Below are 24,596 nucleotides of genomic sequence, written 5' to 3'. Positions count from 1 at the left end.
ACTTCCACCTCTGCTGCAGCCTTAGGTGCAAGTTACAATCTTGTAGTGTTACTTTGCTATTTCTAAAATGGAAATAAAACTGATTCAACACACAGGATTGTTGTGAAGGCAACACACAAAGTTTGTAGAGCATTTTATACACAGTACACTTGTTGTATGTCATTGTTCCTTCTACTTGATGGGAATAAAAAAGGGGCATCCGTAGAAGAGGTCTCCTCACGTATGTAGAAAAATGTTGACTTTGAATTTTTAAAAAGAAAAGAGGGGAGGGTGGCAACAGGTCAATGAGAACCGAGCATGCTCAGTGGCCTGCATGTGCCATGAAATGTTGAGAGCAGTTCAGCAACAGTTGAAGAAAAGAGAGAGAAATAGCCAGAAAAAGGAAATGTGAGGGGAAGGAGGGAGGGAGGAACTAGCCTGTTCAAATCCCAGCCAGTTTGTAGAATGACTGAATAACAATAGAAACCATGGTATTGTTATATAAATTATTAAAACACTGAATAAACAGTGTCCCAGCATTACTATTTTTCAAACATATATATTTATTGTTGCAATGAATAAAAAGTGAATTCATTTAAAAACATTATTGTGTACTGACTTTATAACAGTTTTCTGTATTTTCTCAATTAATCGAGCCTAACATTACAACAATTAGCATGGGAGAGGGCCCCAAAAAATGAGGTTTGAAAGGAGTCCTCATGCTCTTAAAGGTTGAGAACCCTCTGTAGACAATATTGAGCTAGGTGGACTGATGATCTGACCCAGTATAAGGCAACTTCCTGTGTTCATTTGTAGAGAGAAGGTGATGGTAAAAAGAGAGGGGAAATAATATTAGATACTGGATAAACTGTGAATGAATAGAATACAAAAGCAGTATGCAGCTAATCAAATCAGCCTACTACTGATCCCTCTTCAGTCAGTTGCAGAAGGTCAGGAAAAAATGTAATTCAAATGAAATGCTGGAACCAAATGTATGTTTTCTTGATAGTCAAGATTGCTTCCCTGAGACAACTACCTTCTTTAGAGGCTAATGATCTTCTCTGTTAGGCTCACATGGCTTTCTCCAGTCTCCTTTGGTGGGACAGCATCTCCACCTCTTTCATAAAACGAAGGCATAATTCATCCTGCCATGGTAATGCCACACACTGAACTGCCACAGGGAGCCCCACAGCACCTTCAACAGCCTGCAAGAGATGTTCAAAGAGCAGAGTTACTGGGAATGCTTAGGCTCTGGGTCTCAAACTTTCTAGAGTGATGCACCCTGATCCTGTGCCTGTTTCCTCTGAAGTAAATCCCACTGACTTCAGTAGGGCTTACTTCCAAGTAAGCATGCATAATAAGGCAGAAAACTTAGGGTCACAGACTTCACCCTCTGAAGACAAGCTGAGGTCAATCATCAAGCTTTGCCCATCTATCAAAGGGTAGACTCCTGATATCTCTCTCTCTCTCTCTCTCTCTCTCTCTCTCTCTCTATCTCTATCTCTATCTCTATCTCTATCTCTATCTCTATCTCTATCTCTATCTCTATCTCTCTGCTGCCTTGGGGGCTATTGGCCAAAAGACATTTTTTAAAAGCTGCTATTGTGTGCCTGCATGGACAGGGAACATCAGGACTGCTCTCTGACATTGAACTGTAGTCAACGTTCAGGGTAAGTTGCGCTGTTAGCCAAATAATTCACCAAATAATTCGCTGCTATCCCCTTTCTTTTGCTTGAAGATGGATTCAGACAACCATTTGTGCCCTGTTGGTCACTTAATATGCAATGAACAAGTTTTAAGGATTTTATTATTTGCCTGAAAATGTTGTAATTTGACCCCCTTGCTGTTACAAAATGAACACAGTCCTGAATGTTGCCGCTGTTGTCTGCAACTCTTGTCTCAAGTCTCCTGTCATAAACTCTTCCTTCCTTAAAGAAAGAGGACAGAAGCAGTCAGTTGGGATCAGAGAGATGTTGCTATGATTCTCTATTTCTCATGCACAGTATTTCACCTAAAGCTGAAACAATTTTGCATCAAAACATTATACAGTCGCACCTCGGCTCCTGAACACCTTGGGAGTTGAACATTCTGGCTCCCAAATAATCAAAAACCAGAAGTGATTGTTCTGGTTTTTGAATGTTCTTTGGGAAGCTGAATGTCCACCGGGGCTTCCGCAGCTTCCAGTTGGCTGCAGGAGCTTCCTGCAGCCAATCAGAAGCCATGCTTTGGAAGTCAAACATTTTGGAAGTCAAACGGACTTCCAGAACGGATTCTGTTCAACTTCCAAGGTACGACTGTATAATGAATGTCTTTTTGCTATTGTTCCTTCTTCAAATATCCTCTGGGTATATACATTTGCTGTTTGGCATCATCATCTGACACCCAGTGATTCTGCAGTAGTAATAAACATGTGGCAGTATTTCACAGGTGACATGCAGTACTAGACAGTATTTCAAAGCGACATGTAGCAGTCACCATTTAACAACCGAGGTCCAAACAACATTACCTTAAATGCATGGCCACCCCAAATCCACATCTCCTGTAACTGTTTAGTTGCAGCATATGTGGGGCATGTCATCATCATGCTCAGTGTTTCTCCATTTCCATTCCACATCATTGGATGTTGCTTATGAGGGATATGAATAAGCTGAACGTGATGATGGCATTGCATCATTCATGCCCTTATAGCAGTTAGTATTGGACAGTTTTGATAGATGATTTGCAATAGTATTTATTTAGTAAATTTATGTTATATCATCTTAACTGATTTATGCAATAGACAATTTCAGGTGTTGATGTCAAAGTTCGATTCTAAAATCAAATGCCACATTGTGGGATCATACAATTTGACATAAAAATCCAAGTTTTGAAAGTCACTGAACTTGAAATGTTCAGCTCAGACATCGCTTAAATCCAAACCCCTGTGTTGGAATACAGAATAATCTCCTCAAATACAGCCGCAACATGTGGCTAATGAATATAGTAAATGTGTTATTACTAGTAGTAGAATGTCATCCAAAATTTACAATTCATCAACTTCAAAACAATATATATGTCAGTCTATAACCAAGAAGTATACCTAGACAGCATCTTAAAAAGTAGAGACATCACCTTGCAGACAAAGGTCCGTATAGTAAAAGCCATGGTTTTCCCAGTAGTGATGTATGGAAGTGAGAGCTGGACCATAAAGAAGGCTGATCACCGAAGAATTGATGCTTTTGAATTATGGTGCTGGAGGAGACTCTTGAGAGTCCCATGGACTGCAAGAAGATCAAACCTATCCATTCTTAAGGAAATCAGCCCTGAGTTCTCACTGGAAGGACAGATCGTGAAGCTGAGGCTCCAATACTTTGGCCACCTCATGAGAAGAGAAGACTCCCTGGAAAAGACCCTGATGCTGGGAAAATGGAGGGCACAAGGAGAAGGGGACAACAGAGGATGAGATGGTTGGATGGTGTTCTTGAAGCTACCAGCATGAGTTTGATCAAACTGCGGGAGGCAGTGGAGGACAGAAGTGCCTGGCATGCTCTGGTCCATGGGGTCACGAAGAGTCGGACACGGCTAAACGACTAAACAACAACATAACCAAGAAGTAATCAATGTATTTGAACCGCTTAAATCCAGACTGACCTCTTTCAGTCTCTTATCCCAGGGGTCACCAAAGTGTCCTCGGTGCTGTCCCAGCTCCTCTTCATCAGCCTCTGTAACGGTAGTGACTGGCACAACTCCAGCAGGAAAGTTCAAAAGATTGTACAGCATGGTATACGAGATGGCAGCTGGGGAAAGAGAATACGCAGAAGAAGCAGTCTGATGGAATCCAAGAAGTAACGACACATACACAGAGAGAAAACTACCCCCAACCTACAGCCTGAAGTGGTGACAGGTTAGCCACATTAGTGAAAACAAGGCCCAGTTTACAGACCCATCCCAGAAAATCAGGAATACCTGCACTGCCTCAGTATTGGCTTATAATGGAGAATGGCAAAAACTGATTCTGGGCCTTACTGCAAGTCCAGTCCTATTTCAGAACTGTCCTAATTCTTAACAGATACTCAATAATCTTCATAATTATTTTTTTTTAAAGTGATAGAAATATACATACTCTGTGAATAATGAGGCTTACCCAATAGTTTTGAGGGATATCTAAGATTAAAGGCAGGTCCCAGAACTGGACAGAGGACAACATCAAGCTTGCTTTTCTTCCACTGGTCAACAAACTTTTTACGATATGCCTGAATGTGCAGTGCAAGAGCATGTTAGAGTTTAGATGAGCAGTTAGAAAGAGTCTGGAAACTGCAGGGGTTGTTATCTGTTGAGAACAATACTGCCAGCATAATCCACCTTATTTCAAGTGACATTTCTCCAATGCATAGATATATCCATTAAGCTGCGTACAATATCTCTATTGAAAGTGAATTAGTTTGGGTGCAGCTGTAAGAGGGAGGTGTCTGTAAGAGTCTCTCAGGTACCTTGGGCTTTGGTCATTTAAAATTTTACAGGTCAAACTCCCTCCCCAACCTGCTGGGTTGCTAAAGTGCAAATTTAAACCCTGATTAGATGACAAAACTAGTATGTAGTGCTGTGAACCAGATTTGACTGAATTCTGAACCTATTTGGCCCAATTTGCATCCTGTCTAAATTGGGTTGAAGCAGGTGCAAAATACTACCAGTCTGATTGGCTTGTAACAAATTGATTTGTTGTTGTTGTTGTTTAGTCATTTAGTCGTGTCCGACTCTTCGTGACCCCATGGACCAGAGCATGCCAGGCACTCCTGTCTTCCACTGCCTCCCGCAGTTTGGTCAGGCTCATGTTTGTAGCTTCGCAAACACTATCCAGCCATCTCGTCCTCTGTCGTCCCCTTCTCCTTCTGCCCTCCACAATTGATTTGTAGAGATGTGTACAGATAGATCTGTAGTAGTAGTAATTTATTTATACCCCGCCCATCTGGCTGGGTTTCCTCAGCCACTCTGGGCAGCTTCCAACAAAATATTAAAATCAGTGGTCAGTTAAACATTAAAAACATGTAGCTCGAAACAGTCTCTCAGAAAGCCAGACAGAGTGTCTCCCAAGTGTTGCAATTGTTAATTACAACAACATATAAGGAGAACACAGAGGTGCCAACTTCGCTGGAGGATTGAGAGGACCAGCTTGCCAGATGGCAAATGAGTGGGACCCCTTCCTCAACTCAGTGTCAGAAGACAAAGCCAGTGTCTGAAGTAGAGCTTTAGGGTTGGCTATGATGTGACCTAGGGGATGAAAGATTGCAGGCTGGAACAGGCAGCAAGCTGAAGGCTGATTTCTGTTTGAATCCAAGGCTGTAGCTATGAGAGGCCCTTTGGGGTGTTAGTGCTGTGAACCCTCCATTGCAGGCCCAAGTTGTATATATGCGTAACTAAACCATATATCATAAAGACACCCCCGTCTCCGCTGTGCCTCATTCCTAAAAGGAAACACAAACCTTGGGTAAGCACACCTGGAACCCCTGGAATCTTGAACTGCATTAAGATCAGGGTGGCATGCAATAATATATTCACAGAGATGTGGGCACTACTCTTAAAACTGGCTGCAACCCTTGGAGTGAAATTCATATAATACAGTTTCTGTATTAAAACTGATTTCTCAGCCCAGATTAAGCTTTGCTTTTTATTTGTCCTCACCACCACCACACACACACAAAATTGTTACCATCACTTTGTCATTCAGCTCCCACAGGCAATTCACAGACCTGAAACATGCAAGACAGAATAAACATCTGATAATATTAAAATGACAGAAGACTGTCACTGCAAAGATCATAAGCATGAGCAAGATCATAAGTACCTAAGACAAGACAAGCTTGAGGCTGGCCAAGACATTCTTATTGTACAGATTATCATTATCCCACATTCTAGATCATCAAAGTTCTATTTAACATAACAAATGCCTTTTATTTTTCAGACCTCACATCCAGCTCCAAAGGGTTCCTGATTTTCACACTGTTATCTGACAATGTTCATTCCTGGAGTACCACAAGCAAGTGCTGCTAAATCTGAAGTCATACTAGCTCAAGGTTGAACAATACTGATAAGACTTTGAGTTAACTACAGCAGCAGGAAATCTAGTTCAGAAGGAGGTTGGGGAAATCAACCTCCCCGCCCTCCATCTTATGTAAGGCACCATCCCTTACATCTTGTGCAGGCCTCATTTATGTATTTTTGTCAGAATCTATTGCACCTCTTACCTTACTCCACACAGTGCATTGAGATGGCTGGCCAGTCTTGGAAACTAGAATGTAAACAAAACTGGATCCATTAGGACTAGTAGATTTTCATATAACAACAATATATATATTGTTGGGGGGGGGGAATCCTAAAAGTAATATCTGTAATCTTGGAAACTGATGACATTATAAATCTTTCTTTCAACTTTACTATATGCAAATATACTAGCCAGAGGTTACTCTTGCTCATGGGCCATTGCATGGGCCAGCTCTACAGATTTCTATAGGCTATCTGGCTCCAACAGCAGGTCTACCACCTCCTAAACTAAGCATGATGGAGGATAGAACTAGCGGTATCTGGCCTGGGATGAACAAACCAGGTGTCCACCTGGACTTCCCTTCATTTCAAAACTGCAGTTGGAACAGAGTCTTAACAGCCAGTTACTTGGTAGATCTGCTATTCTTATTTCTGTCCCAGCTGCTAAATTCTTCATTCCTCCTGTGTACTAGATTGATAAATCTGCTATCTTTCTTTTCTTGTGCCTACCATCAGAACCTCTGTCCCTCTAGTTTTACAATATTTCCCACCCCTCAATACCATCATGTCCTGAACGACAGTGATAAGAGTTGGCACGGTGATTGTTCCAGATAATAATGGAAGAAATTAATTATTTCTTAATAATAATACTTTAATTATTAATACAAAATTTATTTACAAAAGTAAATAACCACCTAAAAGTGAATAAGCTCCTAAACCAGGCCTTTGGCCCTCCAGATGTTGCTGAACCACAACTCCCATCATTCCTAGCTATTGATCATGATTGCTAAGGGTGATGGGAATTGTAGGTCAGCAACAACTGGTGGGCTAAAGTTTTCCCACTCCCAATCTAAGTAAAATGGTCAGGCCCTACAATTTCTCAGAATACATAATCTCTAAATAGCTTCTGTGGTAGCTCTAGTGGAAGAAATGCACATAAATGACACACCCATTGTAGCTCATTTCTCATTTTACACACAACATTTTATAATAAGAACATTGTTCAAAAATGTTGTTCTTAAACTTCTCTCTGGAGCAGCAGCAGCAGCACGAGATTGGTAATATAAATGAAACCTAAAGAGGTCCAAGACTCACCCAGGGTTTGACAAACTTGGCCAAAACTTTCCTCACCAATTTTGGGATTCTAAGATGAGCCACTTGGGGTTTCAAGCATGGGTCGACTATATCTCTTTCACTGGAAGGCAACAGAAGAAGAAGGTGACATAGGGCAATCCAGTTCTCTTTTGCACAGAAAACATTGATTTCTCACAAAAATGTACTGCAGCATGATGATGATGATGATGATGATAATAATATATTTATACCCTGCCCACTCTGGACGACTCCCAACAGAATGTTAAAAGCACGATAAAGCATCAAACATTAAAAACTTCCCTAAACAGGGCTGCCTTCAGCTGTCTTCTAAAAGTCAGATAGCTGTGTGATTAACATACAAAATTTGCTCTCCTGGGATGTGGTGACTACAGCCATTCAGTTAAATGGCTTTAAAGGGGGGTTAGACAGATTCATGGAGGACTGGACTATCAAGTTGCTACTAGTCCAGATGGTTAAATGCAACTTCCACATTCAGAGACAAAATACAACTTGCTGAGGAACAGTGGAAGTGGGATATCACCCTCATGTTCTTCATTTGGGCTACCCAGAGGCATTTGGCCGGTTCCTGTGAAAACAAAATGCTGGGCTCGATGACCCTTTAATCTGATCTGACAGGATATTTCAAGGAAGTTTCCCATGCTAAGAATGCTGTATTAATTGGCAAGTCCCTTTCCACAGTACTGTTGAATAGTGAACTAATTTGACTCCTTCAGAGTTTGACTCTGAAGGTTGAGATGTACTATGCGGCAGGAAGTGACATCATTGGCTGCTCCACCCTCAGGCAGCAAAATGTCTTGAACCAGCCATGCTTTGACTACCTGGACAGCATTATTTGATTAGGGTTCTTGTCCTCCTCTTAGCTCTTCTCTTGTAGTGCCTTTTAAGAGTCATGGTTACTTACAACATAGCCAACAGAGTTGAACCTCCATCAGCAAAAAGGCCTTTGATATAAAGTTCATCTATGGCATAGTCCACTGAAGGTGGGGTGAAGGGAACGAGCTGCAAAAAAAAGGGTTGGTCACTGAGCAAGTATCAGGTGCCAATTCGTTGACTCAAAGTCTTCTTTCACAAGCACATCCCAACTTTCTGCTCCAGACAGAGGTCAAGATTAATTCTTTCCCCATCTGCTGTTTGTCTGCTCGGAATGCAGACACACGCACAGAACATCTTTCCTTCCCAAGACATACAAGATACAGGAGCCTATGAGCCAAATTTGTAGTGTGCAGTCCACCTCCACCACCTTCCCCTGCCACTAAGGGTGGGTCATGATAGAGCAGTAGAAGACTATGCATGGTGTGAAGAAAGTGGTAGAGAAAAGTGTTTCTTCCTCTCTCCTAAATCTAGAACCCATGCGTGTCCAATGAAGCTGAATGTTGGAAGAGTCAGGACGGACAAATGAAAGTACTTATTCGCACAGGGCATATTTAAACTATGGAATTCTCTTCCACAGGAGGCAGCGTTGGCCACCATCTTGGATTAGACAAATTCATGGATAATAAGGCTATGAATGGCAACCAGCCATGAATTCTCCCTATGTTCTCCCTCCACTGTCGAGGCAGTGTGCTTCTGAATACTGGTTTCTGGGCGTTGCAAGTGGGGAGGGTGTTCTTGTGCTTGGGTCCTGCATGTGGGCTTCCTATAAGCAACTGGTTAGCCCCGTGAGAACAGGATGATGACTTGGTTGGAGGACTGCACTGCAAGATTCAGAGAAGTGCGAATTTCAAGGATGGCTGTGTTTCAGTTCATGTATTGCTACAGAATTAGCTAAGTCCACCTATAAATAAATGCAAACTGAATTCATTCCATAGGGTGACAATGCATTTACATTAAATGTATTTTATTTCTTTTGGTCTTTCTTTTTCAATTAGCTATCCAAGTATGTGTGCAGTTAGGACTTGTACTGTAGAGAGCCAGAAGGGAATTAATTACCTCTAAAACGGCAATTTACCCCAAAATGGAAGGCACCGTGAAGCTGACAAAGACCTTTTTTAGATTTTTCCAAAGTACCAACTTCCAATAAAACTGTATTCTGCAGGCTGAGTATTCTGTCCTCAGCGCTTAACAACAGCCATTTATAGACTGCTCCCAGAACTGGACTGAATGTGCTGTGTAAGTAGAGCCAACTGTCTTGCAATTAACTTTCTTTGTACTTGGCTACATAGATAAATGCAAAGGGCAACAGTCCCAAAGGTACACACCGTATGGCCGGCTTCTTGGAGAAGCTTCTTGGTTTCATGCACAGCTCGCCTCATACAGGGAGGGAGCAAAAAATAGCCATCAGTGTCATAATAGCCAATCCGAAGTGGCATGGAACTAGAGTATACCTAGGAGAGAAGAGAGAGAACCTTCGGGTAATATCATCAATGGATGGATAGATTTGGAATCAATTTGTGGAAATCAGAATTGCTTTCGTACTGTGCATTGAACTAGATATCTCAAAGATTACAGAGCTGCTACCAAAACCAGCAGTCGGGAGATTCAGAATAGTCATGAAGCCATGAAGCTTATTGGGTTATCATGGGCTACTCACGATTTTTCAGCCCAGGGATGGGGAACCCTTTTCATCCTAATGTCACATTTCCTTCTGGGAAATCTTCTGAGGGCAACATACCAATGGTGTACAGAGCCAGAGTCAAAAGTGGGAGGAGCAACTAATGTGAACAACAATGTCTGTACCCAGCAGAGTAGTTTCTACAAACACTCACACACCTCTCTCTATGCTTTATCCCAACAAGCAGTAAGTATTCTCAGAGTTCAAGGACACAAAAACCAAACCCTTAAGTGTTATCAGGAACTGAAATTGAAAGTTATATAAAATTGCTTGGGCTTGCTTAACACTCATGGGCAAAGCTCCATTATTTGTTCAATGTATGAAAGAGCAGGATAATAATGCTATATTATGGAGCTGTTTACTTTCAGTGTATGGAGAAGTTTTGGAGCAAAAGAGCAAAGCGGGGAATCAAGTTAATGTAGAATGAGTAAAATTAATACAGTAGTAGGGAAAGGGGGAGACAGTTCCTAAGGCAACATGGGTTGCTACCAAGGCACTCTGCAATGACTCTGGCAATGGCTACCAAATTCAGGAGCAGTGTTTACAGCTACAGGAGCAATGGGGTTCTCTAAAATATCACCCAAAACATTCCCAGACACTGAACAATTCACAATGTAATCTTTTATGTACCTCTTCATTGAAAAACACAGGCGGAACGAAGGGGTCCAGCTGGAACATGTCGTCACATAAGAGAGCCTTCATGCACAGAGCTAGACTTTCCACATCCCTTGCCATTGGGCCCACTGTTCCTGGAACTTCAATTGAAAAGAGAAGGTGAACATGGTTGCACATCATGCACTACCCATAGGATATGGGGTTGTCAGATATGGAATGATGGCCATCTAACAGAATGACAGAAGTGCATTTTAATCCCTAAACATTTTTTTTTTAAAGTTTGCATTTTTTAAAGGCAAAGGATAAATGAATGAGTGAACATACAACTGCACCAAATAAATGGGTGAAGAACCCAACTGAAGTATGGTGGGGAGAGAAAGTGAGAGCAGGTTCCGCTTTTAACTTGCTAGTCAAAAACAATATAAGTTTCAAGCTGGAATGATACCTGGGCCAGACACTGTTTAAAATTTACCCAACATTCATCACTTTGTGGAGATCATATCCTTACCCCACCAATGTGGTTGAAAGGTGTCTTTCAACTACACATTCAACCACCACACCCACCCAATAATCATCTGCCATAGCACATACATGCCCTTTTTGCATTCAATCAAAAGTGATCCTTCAGACCTTTCTGAATTTGGATAGAAAAGGAAAAGGTCCTTTACCTGTGAGTATTCCATCAATGGGGCCCCTTACTCCTAAATTGCTGTAGAACAGAGAAATGTCAGAACATGCAACTGGTAAAAAAGTAAATCTGATACATGGACAATTCTGCTGCCACCAGAACTACTGCCAGCTTCTTGGAGGATGGCCACCCAGACAACACATTATATTCAATGCATGCTACTTATGTTCAATGGCTACTTTTGTTGAAAGAAAAGCATTTGTGGAGCCCTAAGCCATATCAAGGCCCTGCCTTGGTTTCCTGTCGAAAATTGCCCCCAGCTATTTGCCCCAAAGGTGCTATTTACCAGACATGAAAGCAATGCCATAAACCAACTTTCCCCATGCTGGTGCCTTCCAGATGTTTTGGACTATAAATAACTCTCATGACCTAATGAAACCATCCGAGGTTTTATTCTGTGGTTAGTTGTGACAAGAAAGATACAAGAATAATAATGAAACAGAACCTAACCTCTTCAATGGGGAAAAAATGAAATCAGTTCACTATCACTGAATCAGATAGATTTCCCCAATTATTAATTGAATTTTGCGCTTCCTTCTGAAAGAATGGATATACACAATAATTTATCAGAAGCAGTTTTTTTAGCAGCAAATTTATGCAAATAATGGAAAATTGTCTTTATGTAGGCTGCTGAGTCAATTAGTTCACACTCAGAAAGGCGAAATCAATGTCCATTTGCCAAGCTTCCCCAGCTGCATAAATGGGGTGCTACCCATAAATGGGTGTGTGTTTAGTTTTTAAATATATCTGCTGGGTTGTTGTTGTTGTTGCACTTTTAACTGGTTTTAAGCTTTTTTAAATTGTGCATCACCTTGAGATGCTTGTGTGTAAGGTGATTAATAATAATGAATAATAATGAACAACAACAACAATTATACTATGCACAATAAATATTTTTAAAAGGAAAAGGATTTATGGGATTTGAGAGAGGCTGGCATGCCTGATGAGTATTGCAATCAGCATAATATTCACATGCATTTGCTATGCTAAAACCACACCAGATGGAAATGGGAGTAATTTTATGGCTTTAAACCATGCTTAACCAGGATTCCTGGCTTAGCATGGCATCCGAATCAGGGATAATTATGTGTTTTGCTTACACAAACCACAACAGGTAAGCCAAAACACACCTTAGCTTAACATCAAAGTTTGTTTGGAAGGAAAAATCCTATAACCCCCAGTTTGGACATAACACACCTTATTAAGTTAGATATTATGTTGCAAACAGTCTAAAGAATTTGTGAATATAGCCATGTATACTGTTAGTCCTGCTATTGTTTAATGTAATCAATATAATTTGTGGGAATGGGAGAAGGATGAGTGACGTTTTGGAAAGATGGTTCTGCAAGGTTACCAGAATCAGGAAAAGCAAGTTCCAATGTCTAATAGTGATAAAGAAGAGATTGTTTAACATTAGATTAAAGGAAATCCACATTCCTTGGGAGATAAGGCTGCTCATGCCAATTTGCTTAGACCCTCAGAGCACCAGGATGAGAACAGAGATTATGATCTTTGAGTTCTGTAGCCAGAAAAGTCTTTGCATTTAGATGGGGGGTCTGAGATATGCAAGGATCTTGCAATCTCAAAAACTTTCCATGTCAATCTTGCAACATGTTAGGATAATTAGCCCGGTGCTGCCAGTAAATCTTCCCAAATTGAAGGAAATCCCTCCCCTTTAGAGCCGAGGCATAGCAGTTTACCTCATTACTGCTCCCAACACAACACAGATCATATCTACAATTAAGACTGCACCACATAATCAAAAGATCACTGCAACTGCCCAAGAAAGGTTCACCATGGTCCAGCTCCACCAACTCTTGAGCCATCTTCAAGTTCACAGTAAATATTAACTATGGTTTACCATGATTTTTAAACTGTGCCATCAAGCAGATCACTCCCCTAAGAAGTTCGAGAGCTACTCAGGAAGTCATTCATCATCTTTCCCAATGAGGTCTCCAATATTTATATGATGAGAGAGAATTTTCATGCTTCATAGCAACAAATGCCATTCATTTGCACAGTAGGTGATATTTTCAGTACATACCTCAGCCTGCCTGCTGTTGGCTTCAGCCCACAAAGACCACAGAAGCTGGAGGGTAGACGGATACTTCCACCCAAATCTGATCCAAATCCCAGGATGGACCCTCCTGCAGCTATTAGGGCACCTTCCCCTCCAGATGATCCACCAGGGCCTCTCTTATGATCACGAGGATTCACTGTCTGGCCAAAAATAGAGTTGCTGCAGTCATAGCTACAGTACGGTAGAAATACAGCAGTTACCCATTTGTTTGTTAGAAGGCAATCAATGCACTTGCTAAAAATAAATGTCTGTTGAACTCACAATGGAACTGCAGATAAGTAGCATACAAAATACTAACACCCTGTATTGGACATGTGCCATCAACCAGACTATAATGGGCTGAAAACAGAGGCCAGGTGCAAGCAGCTATATCTTGGCAACAAGTTTAGGCAGGCCTGGCCCACTGATGAGGCAGGGTGAGGCACTCACCTTGAGCCGCAGAAGCCTCAAATGGCAAAATAGGATATACCACCCTTGAGTTTAGGCAATTTTTTTAATGCCCAAGCAACAGAACTGTGGTACTGACCATATTTGAAAGAGCAAAAATACAGTACTTATAATACTAATTTAGCCTGGAATTTCAAAGAATGCATTCCTTTGTAGAGCTACATTTCAAAGAAGGCTACCAGGGCTGTAACCCAGGTACTAGAATGGTTGACAGATCCAAATAACGGCAGACTTCTGTATTTGTAAAGATAGTGGAATTGCCATTATAGGTTGTATTCAACCAACTTTTACTGAGAAGAGGAGACACATGGAAATTAAGGAACCTAAATTAGTCATGGTCATTAATCTCAATGGGTCTACTCTGAGTAAAAGTTAGTTAAATGCAACCCATGTGTCTTTCTTCCCTAGAGGCCTCAGTGCAACCTGATACCTGATTAGCACTCAATGCAGCTTCATCTGAATATGTCTGTTGCCCTGCTGCATCTTAAGATCCTTCAACCCACATCCCTCTCACCTATGCTAGATACAGAGCCAAAGGCTTGTCCCTGTTTTACAACATCATCACCATCATCAATTTATTTATTTAATTTCTATACTGCCCTATACCTGAAGGTCTCAGGGCAGTTCACATAAAATAACAAATACATAAAATCAAAACAAAAACAACAACCCAATTTAAAAAACCCCAAACATTGTTACTATCTACACTTTTTGTGTCAAAGATGACTGCAAACTCCTGGAGGAACATCTGGAAAGATGGTCACGTTACACCTGGTGGCCAAAACCAAAGCACTGGCATTGTCCAATCTTGCTAATCTTCTCCTTCTCCTTTAAAAAGCTACCATTTCCAGAAGTCTTCCAGCTGCTCGCCACCCACAGCAGGCAGCACTGTGGGACTTTCTAGGGAACAATGGGAGTTAATGATGTTCCATCACTCTTGGAGGGAATTGAACGGCCAACCTGGGTGCCCACAGTGTTCACATGGTGCATATCAAGCTATCTCATACCCATCACTGGTGATGAATAATGTGCCTCAGGATCTGACATTTTGAGTCAATGCAAAACTTTTACATGTATGATTTCATTTTGTTAAAAAGTCAGAGTGAATTGATTCAGTACACAAGGTTGACTTGCACCAGTACACAAAAAAGCATACGCAACTTACTTCAATAAGGATTGCGGGACATTGGTGATTACAAATGGATTTGCTCCTTGTCTTTTTAACACCTCAACCAGCACACTGTCCTCTTCTGCCAAGGCACCAAGTGACTGGACAAGGCCACATGTTGATAAATAACCCTAGAAGCAAAGGAGTTGTTAAATGCCTGGGTGGTTGTGGCTGTTTTTCAAACTATTAGAGAAACAGTTCTAAAACAAAACTCTGAAATAGCTCTGTATTTTGATAACTTTCCAACATCATACCCTGCTTACGGGCATTTTCTGCTAGGTATTCTAACAAAGAATTCTGTGCAAATTGAAAGCATTCTTAATACTAGCACACTTTGCACTGCCATCTCAGTATACGCTGCAATATCAAATAGCTGGACGGTCAACAGTTTTTTGTTGTGCTCTGTTTTGAAGTTCTAACCATAATCTTACAAAGCTTTCTTATATGAATCCCAGCTTTGCTGCCCTAGGCATTTAGTAGTCCATCTGCACCCAACTCTAGATATCCGTTGTGACTCAGATAAATGGAATCACCTTATATGCAATGTGGTCCTTGATACTGACAGGCACACCATACAGCAAGCCCCTTTCCTTCTGTTTCTTCAGCTCCTGGAGATGTTGCTCGCATTCTGGAATAAAATGGCGCATGCAGTTCACCTCCTGGTGAACTGCCAAAGCCTTTTCAGTGAAAAGCAAGGGAAACAAGGTGGAGAATGAATTAGTAATAGATATGTGTCCCTTTGATACAGTGTTTTGCATTCTGCAGATATCGAAATCCAAATGAACTTCTCTGCTACATCAGCCCTAGCAAAACTAGGAGTGCAGGGGAAGCCAGACATTCCAACCAAGATACCTTTGGTGGGGCTGGGGACATAGTGTGTGGCCACACAAAATCTTACTAGCCTGGAAGAAGCAATACTTAGATTCTTACAAATGAGCTACTGCATACTCTGATTCTACAAGAATGCATCCAACAACAGATTACTACACGGTTAATATTAAAATACTGAATCCTCCACACGACCAGCTCTACCATTAGGCAGAGTAAGGCAGCTGCCGCCAGAAGGTGGGGAGTGGCACCAAGCATTCAAAACAGAGCTGGGTATGTCATGTGGTCTGCTTCATTCACTCTAAGCTACCTTGCAGCCTTTAGGAATAGTGGAGAAAGCTGTCCCGTGAGTGGTGTAACTAAGGTTCAGTTGCCGGTCCAGTTAGCTTCTGTATTTGAAATTTGAGAGGGAAGAGGAAAGTGCCATTCCTTCCTCAACCTCAGGCACCAAACTATCTTGGACTGGCCCTGATCATACCATTGTTGCTCCCACAACCCCCAACTTACTGAAGAGTAATGGATCTTAACTGTGGGAAATCCAGAGAGGGAGAGAGTAAGTGATCATGATCTGGCAAAACTATGCTTTAGACCTGAAAGTGTAGACTGAGACACCCAAGACCTAAGCAAGTATTCCTAATTGTAAGAGGTGGTGTTGGGAATTTCAACTAAATTAGGAAAAACAAGTTTGTGCAAATTTGCTGAAATAATCCTGATTGCATAAATATTTTGGCTACTGTGAATATGGGCATTTTTGTCCTAGAGGGACCTATTAAATAAACTATGTATTGATTTATCTGAAAATATTTCTATACTGCCAAATACATTTTAAAAGTATCAAGATGGTGAAGAACACAATGTATCATTCTTCTCACCTTTTCCATGTAAGTGTAAAGGACACTTTCTGGAGACAAGGACCCTTCCTTCAGCTTCTCCACTAGCTCTGCCAGAGGCAGAGAAAGGACATGAGCGGCTTGTACCCCAGGATTCTGTGGAGACAGCATACCGCATGTCAATTCTCATGGACTATGTGAAGAGGGGATGGGGAGCTGAGCCCTGGGGCCTCTCTATCCAGCCCTCAGAACTCACCTCCTCCTTAGGCCACACCCCTCTCCCAAGGCCACACCCCTCACTGGCACTGAGAAGCAGTCTCCTCAAGTGCTCTTGCATGGCACTCATCTGTGCTTGAACTTTGACAATGACTTCTGCATGCCTGCCTGAATAAAGACTGGAGAGATGTCAGGGGAGTGGGGTATACACACTTTTGATGTTTTGCATAGCTGGAGTGCAACCTACTGTAAAAAAGGCAGGAATCATATCCCTTGCTTTGTGTGCTCCCCAACTGCTTCTCCCAGCCTATCTTGGGCATGTTGTCTCTGGAAGGTTGCCCTCTAGGGCAGGGTTTCTCAACCTTTTTCTGACCGTGGCCCCCTTCCAACCTTATTTCTTTCCTCCCCTGTCCTACTAGTAGAAAGGTAGCTATTTTGTTTGTAAACAGAACATGTTTTATTTATAATTTTTATAATTATATAACATATAATTTCACCTGTGGCCCCCTTGGAATATCCTGGGGGGCAGTGCCAGATTTATGTATAAGCTAAACAAGCTATAGCTTAGGGCCCCACTCTCTTGGAGGGTCCCCCCAAAAAATTTAAGGGGGAAAAAACAGATGTACATTTCCAAAATATAAGATTAAAAACACATAAAATACAACCTACATACAGCAACAGCGTTTTATGTTGTGTAGACTCCTATGATGTAAGTAATGGGCCCCACCTGCTCGCCAAAATATCACTGGTTTGCCCATTTCTATATATAGGGTGCCTACGTTCTGCATGGACTGGTTGCATGCCAACATGTGCAAATGGCTTTAGATACCTATTAGGTCCATAAATTACAATACAGTGGTACCTCGGGTTAAGTACTTAATTCGTTCCGGAGGTCCGTACTTAACCTGAAACTGTTCTTAACCTGAAGCACCACTTTAGCTAATGGGGCCTCCTGCTGGTGCTGCGCCGCCGGAGCACGATTTCTGTTCTCATCCTGAAGCAAAGTTCTTACCCTGAAGCACTATTTCTGGGTTAGCGGAGTCTGTAACCTGAAGCGTATGTAACCCAAGATACCACTGTATAGTATATATTCAACACAAAAAACACTGACAATTTGTTGTTGACAAAGGACAGCTGGACCAGTAGCTATGGGCCTCATCAAACTTAAATCCGGCCCTGCTGGGGGGTCCCAAGGGGCCATATCCCCTCCCCCCAGTTGAGAAACACTGCTCTAGGGAATGAAGTCTTTGGGCTAATAAAAGTTGCCCACTCCTTCTGTAGAGTTTTGTTAATGTCAAACATTTACCAGGCTTTCTATTTTAGTTGTTCCCAGATGACAACAATCAAAATCTGATCATACTTAAAATGTGATTGTTCACTGAAATTCTTTTCTTTGTCAAACAATTATTCCAACCTATGTCACTATAACAGAAGTCTACGGTGGGAATATCACACACATATCCAAGAGATGTATACCTGCTGTTTAAACTCCTGAACAACTTTTTCCATTTGACCCAAGCCATGGTCTCTCTTCCTTCTTGCCTCTTGTATTTGTTTTTTGATCCTATTCTGGCCCATCCATTTGAATGCCATGAAAGCTGCAGCTGTGCTGCTGGTCAGAGCAAGGACAATGTGAAGGTCAATCTTAACCTGAGGCCATGACTGCTTCAACCATTCGTGGATCATAGTGGAAGCACTCTGCAACTTTCTGGAATCAAATCAGCAGACAGTATTTGGGGGGTTCTGAAAAGACAGCACAAAAATAACATGAAGGCCAAATAATTCCATCAAGCTGCTCTATATGCAATGTTCTCCACTAGCTGCAGTTAATTTCATATGTCCCAAAATGCACAGGAACACATTTACAGCCTTCACCTCAAGCGAATGCTGACAATAAACTTGGAGAGCAGGACTGGCCCAAGACATTTTCCTCCCTGAGGCAAAGGACAATATGACACCCCATCCCCCACAATTCCATGTACAGAAGCCAACTGCACCAGCGGTCAAACCCTACAGTTCTTTCAGTAGAGCATGAGACTTTCAACCTCAGGGTTGTAAGTTTAAGCCCTATGTCAGGCAATTCTATGATTCAAAACTGATGATGGCACAGTGGTGGACTTTGGGTTTTGAAATTTCAGTGACACCCTGTGCGATGCCAAAATTCTGCACACACACCTGTCCTGCCTCTCGCCTTTTGTTCTAAGTCAATGCTGAAGCACCCCTGTGGCGCACTCTCAGCTCAGCTCTCAGTGTGGGTGAAACAGTCATCCTGCCCTAAACCATAGCTGTCAACCTTCCCTTTTTTTTTTTTTTTTTGCGGGAAATTCCCTTATTCCAGCGCCGGTTCCTGCTGCTTCCTGCTGCTATCCCGAATTGTTAGATATCCCGTAGACTGTCCCCGGGACAGGTGAGGCTGCTGATCCCTTATTTTCGAGGCTGCTGATCCCTTATTTTCAAATCTGAAAGTTGACAGCTATGCCCTAAACCTGCCTCTGGATGGAGCTGAATCCTCCTTTGCACCTGAGACAGCAAGCAAGATCAGATGTCTCAGGACAAGCCATGTGGCAACAGAAGGAAATGGCTGGGGAATTCAAGAATGGCTGTAGGCTGACGCTGCCCTGCTAGCCTCTCCTGCTGCTGGACACCTCACTTTGCTTAATGCCCTACTTGGAAGTATGAACTTCAGATGTGGCTGAATGCAACAATAAGCATGTTTCTTCCTTCTTCCCACCTCTCTCTCCCTCTTGCCTCAAACACACGCATATTTCATGCTATTTAGGTGAAATGTAATGAATTTTTAAAAAGCATTTTCAAAATAAGCAATTTTAAAAATAAAAGGAAATGCCTCATTTGGGTTAGAATTCCACACAGTGATAGGGGGGGAACATGTTTTTCTACATTTTAAGTAGATAGATAAGGATGGAGACAGTTTAACTCTCCCCTGGAGGCCCTCTGGAAAGATTCTCAGATAGCCTTTTCAGAAGCTCATCCCTCCTTTCAGTGGAACAAGCTAAGGACTCTGAATACAGAGTGCTTGGCACGGTCCTACAATTTCACTGCCCTGTACCTACCAATTGTGAAGTGGACACAACTAAGACAGGCTCACCAAATGCATACAGAATTAGGTGCTTTCTCCTCAGTTAAATATTATGGAGTTGATTATTACATCTGCTGATTTAATAAAAGCAGGATTTTAATTCATTTAAAAAATAAATAGATCTAGCTTTCCTGCTTGGATAGTGCAAAGTTGAGGACCTTGTGGCCCTCCCAATGTTGCTGGGCTGCAATGCCCACCATACCATTCTGAGGCTGATGGGAGATGGAGTCCAATAACGTGTGGAAGACTGCAGGGCCCCTATCCTGGAATAGTGAAGTCATCCAGTTTCTACCTCCTGACTAGCTCTGGACATATATGGGCAGAGTTGGACATACATACATACATACATACATACATTGTCAGCATCCTATGCACACACAGAGAGAAAGATTCCCAGCATGTGCACATTGAAAGAAACAGCGCAACAACCTTGGTCAAGCATCTGCTATGCATGCAGTAGATTCAACGTTAAATCTTTAGCATTTCATATTGGTTCTAAAATCCCAGAGAGTCACTGCCAATCAATATACTGGCCCAATGATCTGACTCAGTATAAGGGAGTTTCCTATGGACTCCTGGAGACACTGTACTACCTTCCTTCTTCCCCTGACTTCTCCATTTTCCTTGTATAAATGTGTATCAAGTAGATGCACTTTCCAGACTCTTGCCCAAATGCACAACCACATAAGTCAAATCCTTAAATCTCACTTTGTCTGTCTCACGCTCTCTAATTTTCTTCCCTTACAAAAAAGCCACACTTACCTTCTCCTCTAATCTCCTTCTCTTTCCTTGAAGCTAAGGAATTGCCCAAGCTGTTCAGCATTCAGAGTGGGTGGCTCCAGGGAATGCAGCCAATGGGGTAGGGGTTCAGCAAGTGATCTTTTTCCTTCTCCAGGAAGCACTACATGTGTGTTTGTTTCAATCAACTCTTATAGCGGAAATCCAGTAATTTGATTCATGAGGAATTACAGTGCAAGGTTCTTGTTGTTTGACACAGGCTCAGAATAGTTCTGGGGCTATTCACATAGTACAGTCTTCCAGCCTACAGGATCACCATTTCTAACAACAACATAAGGTAGGAGGAATTCAACGACTGAAGCTTTCCCAGTTCAGAGATGCAGTAAGAGGGAAACAACCATATGCTGCATTTCTGCCTGCTGACGGGGCGACAGGGGGAATGGGACCAAGCCTTAATAGCCTACCACTCCCCAAAGCAGGAATTAGCCCTTGCAGTGTATGTCAGGAGTGGGGTTTTTTTTTTAAGGAACACTGATTTGATCTGTTATATATTAAGAATTCATTTGCCATTGGGTCAGCAAATATGCTCCAGTGAGCTGTGACAGAAGTGGGATGGGAAGGTATCCAAGAGGGTGATAGCAAATTGGAGAGGTATAGTCTGAAATTTTATGCTGTACTTGTATTTGTTTGGTCATTCATTGTTATGGTAAGATGGGAGCGCTCAGGCTGCTTGTTATTGTCAAAGAAAGAAAATCATTTTTTGCTTCTTTATTTTGAAATGTTCTACTGTGCCTTCATTCAGCCATGGATTCCACGATGGTGTACATTTTTTAAAAATTGAAATATTAATGCAAGAATAAAGACAAACAATAAAAAGCAAAGTATAATAAAATCTAAGTGATTAAAGTGTGGTGTGATGGTACAGACATGGAAGACCCAGATTAAAATTCTGCTAAGAAAAACCCCACCACTGGACAAGATGTTAACTTGCTCATAACATGCTTAAACATAAGAGTTGTGTTGCAACTTTGTAGACTGAGAAACACTGCCAAAATTATTGATTTATATTTCCTGTAGGGAACTTCATGTAGGAATGAAGAGGCAAATTCTGCAGAAGACCAAGAAGGACAGGGCGAGCCCTTTAAAAGAGGCCCCGTGGATACAGAGTACACATGTTCCATGGGGCCTCTTTTAAAAGACTCACCCTGTACATTATTGCACTATCCAAGTCTAAAAGCAAATGGAGTAGAAGAAACCAAAATACCCACAGTGGGGCATGAGGCTAGTCAAAATATACTCATAGAACATTGGGGGCGTGTGCATCTTTTAAGCATTCCTCTTTGCATACCGTCGTTGAAGGTTCACTGCTCACTAAGTTACATATTAACATTCTGACATCCTCTTCAAAACTGTCTTCTAGCACACATTGATAAAAATGTAACTGAGCAGATCAAGCAATGTCCAGTACACATGCAGCGGTACATCAAAGTAGTCAACAAAGCAGATCTTTTAGCAGATACAGTGCTCCTTTCCGACAGGATCAGATTTTCCTCCTGCCCCTCCTTTCATGGGAGACTTTCTCTACCTCCTTCATGAACCGAAGGCACAATTCCTCCTGCCATGGCAGGGCCACACACTGGACAGCCACGGGGAGCCCAATGGCACCTTCAACAGCCTGCAGGAGAGATACAAAGGCAGCATGGTATCACAAAGTGTCTTTCATTACAGAGGGAAGCAGCCAGTTTGAGCTTGTGGCTTTCAGACTTCTCCCTGCATGTCTCCGTTTTGAATTGATTGAGACTTTCAGGATCTACTGGGCAACAAGGAGGCCTATTTTCAACAGGATAATGGAAATGCTCAGAATAGATTTCCAACATGACTGTGGGGGTTTAGTGTTTTGGGTTAGGAGCTGCATCCCATGCATTTGTTTATAAAAATGTATTCCTACACATGTCACTTGTGTTGGAATATTGCTAATAATTGTACTCCATGACCTTATGGTTGTGATTTATTTTTTTTACCCAGGTCAGAGATTTGATGTCAAGTGCTCTTATAGGAAACAATTTAATCACATTAACCTGTTTAGAACCTATTCCAAATAAACACTCTTAGAATAAGGCTGTACAAGTTACTTTTAAAACGTAATTTTGTCTGGCAATAACTAAGATCCTACTCAAATCAGAAGCCACCAATGAAGGTATATTAATGAAGCAGTTCCAGCTTTCCAATTTAATGGGCGGTGTTAACCAGCTACAAAATTTCCCTAATTTCAGAAGGGAAGCAAGGAAGGAAGGGTCAATCTGCTACAAAGCTGTGCAGCAAACAGAGCCCCAACGACATGTGGTGGGGTTGAGGAATCTGTTGAACTCCAGCTCCCATCAGTCTCTACACCAACCAACATGACCAATGGACAGGATGGATAGAAGTTGCAGTCCAACAACATCTCTGTGTGTGTCACTGGTTCCCCGTGCTTGATGCAGCTTTTAGGCACTGTCCTTGCCTTGGTTGCTATTGACTGACCTCCTTCATCCTCTTATCCCAGGGGTCTCCATAATGCCCTTTGTAAAGCTTCAGCTCTTCCTCATCTGCCTGTGTCACTGTAGTAACTGGGACAACTCCGGCCGGAAAATTCAAGACGTTGTATAAATGGGTGTAAGTGGTAGCAACTGGAAAAGACAACACACAATACTTCTCATTTTGCGGTACCAGACCTTTGTTTGGATGGAGGCAGGAGAATAAGGGCAATGGTTGGGATTCATCGGTCCTGCTTGCGGGGCAGCTGGTAAACCAGTGACCCTTTGGCTTCCCCCAGCAGCCAGACTCCTCTTAAGCAGGTCTGTTGGGATAGCAGCACCTCCAGGGCCAGGGGCAGTCTATCCCTGAATGGCAAGCCAGTGGCAGGGCTCTTGCACTCGGGTCCTAACCCACAATGGGCACATGGTTGGCCCTGGGAGAACAGGAGGCTGTACTAGATGGGCTCTCTTTATGTTCCTATGCTGAAAAATGTGTGGTCTTTACTTCCTTTCTGGAACAAGAAATCCTGCACTGCTTTTGTACAGTGGAGGCAGTCCACCTCCACAACCCGATATTGTGTGAGGATGGAGGGGGCAGGTCTGATGAGCCTGGATAGCTGTTGGTTAGATCATGGTGCTGATAATGCCAAGGTTGCAGGTTCGATCTCTGTATGGACCAACTGCATATTCCTGCATTGCAGGGGGTTGGACTAGATGATCCTCAGGGTCCCTTCCAACTCTACAGTTCTATGATTCTATGATTCATGACACCAACATGCAAATGCAATAAGAGTGCAGTGCATACTTCTCTGCACAAACACACAATAAGGAAAATGAAAATGATCCTGACATGGCAGAGCACTGCTGGATTGTCTTGTGCTACTTTATCAACTAATCTAAAATAACCTTAAGAACAGTCGCACAACTGCTCAGGGGAAGGAGCCTCAGAAAGGTGTTGATTGATTCAAGTGTTTTCTCAGATATTTGCCTAGAAGCATCCACATCAACAATGCGCACACCCATGGAATCAGCCCAAGAGGAACTGGGTTTTCCTGGTTTGGCTTCAAGCATATTGAGAACCTGAAGAATTGACTTGATTAAAGCCTGAAGCCTTGAAAAAAATTAGAATACGAATGAGGGTCCTTTCTTATCACTTCTAAGAAAATATGGCATTTGCCTGCAGGCACATTCTTCCTAACTGTACAAGCAACCTCGAGAGATCTGGTCAAGCTGAAATCTGTTGCAATCTTCTTGAAGTTTTTAAAAGGAGATGAGACTTAATTCACTCAGTTTTGTTTTGTGGGATTAATAATACTGGGTCCAGAGAACAGTGAGCAGAACTCCACTCAGGAAACAAGATTAATATGGATCCTCTCACCACTAGTGCCCCTGTGGTCTCCCCAAAGCTGCTCCATTTGGAATGGTGTGCAACCAGGTACTGTAGGGGCCAGCTAAGAGAATGGGGGGGGTGCCAGAATTCAAGGGGGCTGCCT

At 42.2% G+C, this 24,596-nt stretch overlaps 2 protein-coding genes across 5 annotated transcripts in view; both read right to left on the bottom strand.

Moving 5' to 3' along the window:
• Positions 1–522: 522 nt before the first annotated feature.
• On the bottom strand, positions 523–22,113 carry LOC310680834 (vitamin D3 hydroxylase-associated protein-like). 4 transcript variants are annotated; one of them, XM_083447862.1, is made up of 17 exons: positions 21,888–22,113; positions 20,615–20,911; positions 18,232–18,498; positions 16,582–16,695; positions 15,415–15,558; positions 14,879–15,012; positions 13,231–13,437; positions 11,167–11,207; positions 10,514–10,638; positions 9,531–9,656; positions 8,234–8,331; positions 7,312–7,411; positions 6,201–6,244; positions 5,666–5,705; positions 4,103–4,211; positions 3,610–3,755; positions 523–1,184 (listed from the first exon to the last, which is right to left on the bottom strand). In XM_083447862.1, exons 3-17 carry the CDS (start codon positions 18,439–18,441, stop codon positions 1,050–1,052), a joined length of 1,773 nt encoding a protein of 590 aa, XP_083303988.1. In that variant the 5' UTR covers positions 18,442–18,498; positions 20,615–20,911; positions 21,888–22,113; the 3' UTR covers positions 523–1,049. The 4 variants fall into 4 exon arrangements, 2 of the variants coding, with proteins under 2 accessions (XP_083303988.1, XP_083303987.1); XM_083447861.1 differs by lacking the exon at positions 21,888–22,113 and having other exon boundaries at positions 20,615–21,210; XR_014512972.1 differs by lacking the exons at positions 4,103–4,211; positions 21,888–22,113 and having other exon boundaries at positions 20,615–21,210.
• Positions 21,344–24,596, bottom strand: part of LOC310680832 (vitamin D3 hydroxylase-associated protein-like) — a 24,349-nt gene continuing 21,096 nt past the window's right edge. The window contains exons 14-15 of the mRNA XM_083447859.1: positions 23,111–23,256; positions 21,344–22,265 (exon numbers count right to left, since the gene is read on the bottom strand). Coding sequence (XP_083303985.1) covers positions 22,131–22,265; positions 23,111–23,256 — 281 coding nt within the window. The 3' untranslated portion in view covers positions 21,344–22,130. The remainder of the gene's footprint in view (positions 22,266–23,110; positions 23,257–24,596) is intronic.

The sequence above is a fragment of the Podarcis tiliguerta genome (assembly GCF_965153285.1).
Source record: "Podarcis tiliguerta genome assembly, chromosome: 6".
In the NCBI taxonomy this organism is placed as follows: Eukaryota; Metazoa; Chordata; class Lepidosauria; order Squamata; family Lacertidae; genus Podarcis; species Podarcis tiliguerta.
Note: the sequence above shows the minus strand (reverse complement) of the source record. Positions and strands in the feature narration are given on the sequence as shown.